This window comes from Zootoca vivipara, chromosome 12 (genome assembly GCF_965207765.1).
Source record: "Zootoca vivipara chromosome 12, rZooViv2.hap1.1, whole genome shotgun sequence".
Taxonomy (NCBI): domain Eukaryota; kingdom Metazoa; phylum Chordata; class Lepidosauria; order Squamata; family Lacertidae; genus Zootoca; species Zootoca vivipara.
Window position 1 is genome coordinate 30000941 of NC_142595.1, and position 5961 is coordinate 30006901.

General features: G+C 38.8%; 1 protein-coding gene across 1 annotated transcript; it reads left to right on the forward strand.

The window, feature by feature from the left end:
- Positions 1-4069: 4069 nt before the first annotated feature.
- LOC148683903 (olfactory receptor 14A16-like) lies at positions 4070-5062 on the forward strand. Its single transcript, XM_088654646.1, has one exon. It carries the CDS (start codon positions 4070-4072, stop codon positions 5060-5062), a length of 993 nt encoding a protein of 330 aa, XP_088510772.1.
- The last annotated feature ends 899 nt before the right edge of the window (positions 5063-5961 follow it).

Sequence of the window (5961 nt, forward strand, 5' to 3'; positions counted from 1 at the left end):
TGTACTTTACCTGAAGCGTACTTAACCTGAAGCAAACTTTCCCATTGAGTACTTAAACTGAAAGTACTAAAACCGAAGCGTACTTAAACCGAGGTATTGTAGAGAGTGATTTGCTAATTGTATTATTGAGCCAAATCGGATCGTATAAGTTTGCATTGCCTGCATTGTATAATTCTGACTGTGTGGCTTACCCCATATTCCTGGGATGCTTTTTTCCCTAAAATGCTTTCCTCTTTGCCTCTATGCCTCTATGTGTCAAAGGTTGTGTGCCTCTGTGTGTGCCTTTGTGCTATCAAGGCTAAGAGCTGACCTTGTCTGGAACACAGAGAAAGGCTCATCAGCCTGACGCTGGAAGCTGGCTTATCAGCCTGACGCTAGAAGCTGCTATGCTTGACGCATAGTCTTACTGTTGAGTCAGCATGTGCTTGTGTTTACAAGAAGAACAGGATACGGATTTCCCTAATATGGACTTGCAATTTGTGTGCGCATACTTACAGAGTAAGAGGGGAAAGGAGCATCAAGAAGTGCATAAAAGCCTCATGTAAAATTGTCTTTTTTACTCCTGTCGTGAGCTTGACCACCAAGAGTCTCTTAAATTTAAGAAATTAAATTCTTTCTCTGTAACTCAACCCCGGTGTTGTTTTGACTATCTTTGTCCTTGCCTGGGCGCAACTTAAAGGACCCTTAGGAGCTGATAAGGCTGCAGTATGACTGTAATAATAATAATAATAATAATAATAATAATAATAATAATAATAAAATAAATAAATAAAAAGTGCACTGTCATCCTGAGGTTCTGAGTCTCAGGTTGTGTCACCCAAAAACCCCTTTGCTGAAACTTGGTCTTGATGCTTGCTCAGCTCCACAACAGTTCTGTCAAACAGATTAACATTCAGGAAAAAAAAATTACAACCCTTTGTACATAGAAACATCATTTACAACAACCAACTGCATCTGCAAAATGCTTTGTTGAGGCAGCCTCTCAACAATGTTCTATTTTCTCTGGAGGGAACAGCTGTAAAAGGCAATGTAGAGCATCTCTTTGCAGGTATAGTATAGTACTTGCACGTTAAGCCTTAACCAGATCATCAAGGAAACAAAATAGAATTAATTACAGACATTAACATTTCTATTGCCTTATTGGTGCCAATCATCTATTTAGGTTAGTGTGGAAGCAAACAAAGAAAAAGTGAAGGGAAAACTTTCTTTTTTTTATTTTTTTTAAAGAATATTTTTATTAATTTTCCAATTAAAACCAATTATATCACATTCAATATTTCAAATTATACATATATATATATCAATCAAACCGAATGTTATGCCAAATCATCTAAATAATTTATTTTTGGGTTCCCATGCTTCAAGAAATTGGGAATTCCTCGCAACTGTCCACTGCCGTCTTATTTCTAAAGTTCAAATCGTCCTCCAAGCTCATAATATTCCAAATCTTCCCCTTACAGTCACCTAGATGTTTTCCACTTTCATCCGATTGTTCCAGCTGCTGAGATAAATGTCAAACGAAGTTTCACAGATGTTCTTTCTCCTGTGTGAGTTAATCAGTCCAGCCTCCCCATAAATCTTCTTAGTGGAGCTCCCTGTTGCGACGGAGTAGCAGCGCCATCTTAAAAGGCTCAAATCACTTTCATTTTCTCTCATAGCCATGAAGATTTACGATTTATTTATCTTTATAGAATTTACAGCTTTTTCAGGCAGGAGACCCAAACATCCAACCATGAACTCTTGGTAAATTAATGGATCTCCTTGCCCTATAGCTGAACTTAGCTTCAGGTCGCTGCTCCAATTTAAAGTGCGTCACAGCTCATAAATCCTCCGAACGCGTCCAGAACTCGTGAAGGGAAAACTTTCAACACACTTTTCTGATCAGGTGCACTGGGCTCTTGGGAGCATGTCTCCAGGAAGTCAAAGAAAACAGAACAATAAATTGCTTCGCACAGCAGAACAACCTCAGTGTTGGTAGATACACACAGAGGGCTAAGTTTCAAATAAATGATTAAGAAAGATCAAAGAACGGTGAACTATGCCGTGACTTGTCTGCCCATTGCAAACATTGTTGAGACAAGATAAAATTTCACTCTACATATACATGCAACATAATACTTCAAAGTCTTCCTCCTTAACAACTGGAGCCTCTGCTTTGAAAACTGCTGCATTTGACCTGATAGGAGATTTCTTCCTGGAACCAGTGATGGTTACTTCAATAATGTAAGTGAGTACATCCATTTTCAATCATTTAATAGTAAAATTCTATGCTCAGAGTATGTCTCATTAAATTTAATGGGACTTACAGTGGTACCTCGGTTTATGAACACAATTGGTTCCGGAAGTCTGTTCATAAACTGAAGCGTTCATAAACTGAAGCGAACTTTCCCATTGAAAGTAATGGGAAGTGAATTAATCCGTTCCAGACGGTCCGCGGAGTAAGCGTTCATAAACTGAAGCGAACTTTCCCATTGAAAGTAATGGAAAGTGGATTAATCCGTTCCAGATGGGTCCATGGAGTACTTAAACTGAAGCGTTCATAAACTGAAGCATGGGTGTAATTGGTTCCGGAAGTCTGTTCATAAACTGAAGCGTTCATAAACTGAAGCGAACTTTCCCATTGAAAGTAATGGAAAGTGAATTAATCCGTTCCAGATGGGTCTGCGGCGTTCATAAACTGAAAATTCATAAACCGAGGTGTTCATAAACCGAGGTTCCACTGTACTCCCAGCTAAGTGTACACAGGATTGCAGCCTACATTACTAAAATTTACATTTTGCTATTAAAAATCAATTGTAACTGTTCAATACAGACGTGGTAATAGGAGACCAATTCACTTAGCATTCTAAATAGTAATATGAGTAGTTAAATTGTGCCAAGAAACTAATTTGTAAGCCACTGCAGGTGTTTTGTGAGTTCAAAATTGAACCTTGATAAGTAATAAGACTGTTGCATTGTTAAACAGCTGGAATTTCGTCTCACGACTAAAGTAGTTTTACAGAATTTTCTCCTGTGCCCCCAAACTTCTAATCCATTCAGGATGCATTTACGACATCCACTTTGTTGTACTATGAGGAAAATGTTGCAGGGGCAACAGGGTTATCACACTCCTCCCTACGTGAAGCAAACATATAGTGGATTGCAGCACTGCCCATAACATTAATAAATATGAATTTAAATTGTCTGCATGCAAGCATTAAATGAAATGGAGAAAGCAGTTCTGATATTTGATGGGATTTTCTCTCACTCACAGGTACATTGATGAAACAAGATAAATTTCACTCTACATATACATGCAACATAATACTTCAAAGTCTTCCTCCTAAACCACTGGAGCCTTTGCTTTGAAAACTGCTGCATTTGAGCTGATAGGAGATTTCTGCCTGGAACCGGTGATGGTTACTTCAATAATGTAAGTGAGTACATCCATTTTCAATCATTTAATAGTAAAATTCTATGCTCAGAGTTTGTCTCATTAAATTTAGTGGGACTTACTCCCAGCTAAGTGTACACAGGATTGCAGCCTACATTACTAAAATTTATGTTTTGTTATTAAAAATGAATTGTAACTGTTCAATACAGACGTGATAATAGGAGACCAATTCACTTAGCATTCTAAATAGTAATATGAGTAGTTAAATTGTGCCAAGAAACTAATTTGTAAGCCACTGCAGGTGTTTTTTTAGTTCAAAATTGAACCCTGGTCAGAAATAAGACTGTTGCATTGTTAAGCAGCTGGAATTTCTGAGAGATATACATATTCTTCTCACGACTAAAGTAGTTTTACAGAATTTTCTCCTGTGCCCCAAAACTTCTCATCCATTCAGGATGCATTTATGACATCCGCTTTATTGTACTATGAGGAAACTGTTGCAGGGGCAACAGGGTTATCACACTCCTCCCTATGTGAAGCAAACGTATAGTGGATTGCAGCACTGCCCATAACATTAATAAATATGGATTTAAATTCTCTGCATGCAACAATTAAATGAAATGGAGAATCAGTTCTGATATTTGATGGGATTATCTCTCCCTCACAGGTAGCACACAATCTTGTGTGACATACAAAATGCATAATCTGACATACACATCTGGATTTCTACTTCTAGAATTTTCTCAGTTCCGAGAACTACAGATACTACACTTCTTTGTGTTCCTAGGACTATACTTGATAACGGTAATCGGGAATCTTTTGATCATCTTTGTAATAGCCCTTGACCATCACCTGCATACACCAATGTACTTCTTCCTCATGAACTTGGCTGTTTCTGATATTGGCTCAGTTTCTGTCACTCTACCCAAATCCATGGTTAACTCACTCATGAACAACAGTCACATTCAATATGCTGAATGTGTCCCTCAAGTTTTCTTCTTTTTCTGCTTTGAATGCTCTGACTTAATCCTGTTAACCATAATGGCACATGACAGGTATGTTGCCATTTGCAATCCACTGCAATATGAAGTAATTATGAACAAAGGGGCCTGCATTCAGATGATAACCACAGCATGGATCACCAGTATTCTCTATGCTGTGCTACACACTGCAGGCACATTTTCAATTACCTTCTGCTCCAATCGTGTTGATCAATTCTTTTGTGAAGTCCCAAAACTACTAAAATTGTCTTGCTCTGACTTATACCTAGTTGAAGTTGGACTTCTTGCATTTAGCGGTATTTCTGCTTTTGGATGCTTTGTCTTCATCATTGTAACTTATACGTGGATCTTGACTGCAGTCCTCAAAATGCCTTCTGAACAGGGACGGCATAAAGCCCTCTCCACTTGCCTGCCCCACCTCCTCGTTGTCTCTGTATTTGTCTCCACTGGGATCTTTGCCTACACCAGACCACCTAATAGTAATAGCCCATCTGGCCTGGATCTAGTCTTTGCTGTGATGTATACTTTACTTCCTCCTATGATGAATCCCTTCATCTATAGCATGAGAAATAAAGAGATCCAAACAGCACTGAGGAAGCTCTTGAGCCTTAAACACTTTTGTGACACTTTCCCCAGATATAACCAGAAATGCTTGGGATTACCTATAATATTCCTGCCCAGGAGCTGAAAGTGTTGAGATCTGCTAAAGAATTCCCATCACGGGAGACAGATAAAATGTGGGGACACAGGAGTTGTCCTTTCCTGTCTGCTAGTAGTTTTCATGACCGCTACATATTATCTCTTTTAGTTTATACTGTCATTTGAAGAATATATCTTATCTATTTATTATTTATTTCTGATGATGTATGCTTGTTTTTACTGATGCTGATAGTGTTGTTGGGTAGGGCTTGATGTCTCTTTTGTGTTTGTGGATTTGGGGTGTGCTAGTAGTTATAATGGCCTCTACCTTATCTCTTTTAGTTCATATTGATGTTTTAATAATATATCTTATATCTTATTTATTTGCTCTGTTTAGCTTTGTTTTTATACTGAGGTGGTTTCTTTATTATTGATGATGCATGCTAATGGTGTTCTATTTTAGGCTTATTGATGTAAAGCCTGAGATTTGCATTAAGCATAGGATATAAACATTTTACAGAAGAATAAATAGCAAAGGTCTTCCTTGATCAGAATCCGCCTCCCTTGTTTAACCTTATTTGCTTGAACCATTTTAGCTTTTCCACAGATCCCCTCATGACAGCACATGCATGTGTAATCTCCCTGCATTTCATCCATGTTTTGCATGTGGAGATCTTTTAACCACCCCCAAGAAATAAATTCAGACATGACTCAAATTTCGGGTTTGGTTTTTGGCAGAATTTAGGCCACAACTTTATTGATTGCAATCAAGTGAGTGGTTGCACAGGCTCTGGTTCGACTAGCTACCTGCAGCCCTGCAGGCAGCGCTGACCCTGGGCACCAACTATAGGTCAGCCTTGGGTGAACACCTGGGACAGACGGCAAGCAGGAGCCCTGCTAGGCCTCCACCCAGATGTCCCCTGGACTCAGGCTCCAGGCACAACCCTT

Coding starts and splice junctions, on each gene's coding strand:
- LOC148683903 (XM_088654646.1), top strand. CDS start 4,070: ATGCATAATCTGACATACACATCTGGATTTCTACTTCTAGAATTTTCT.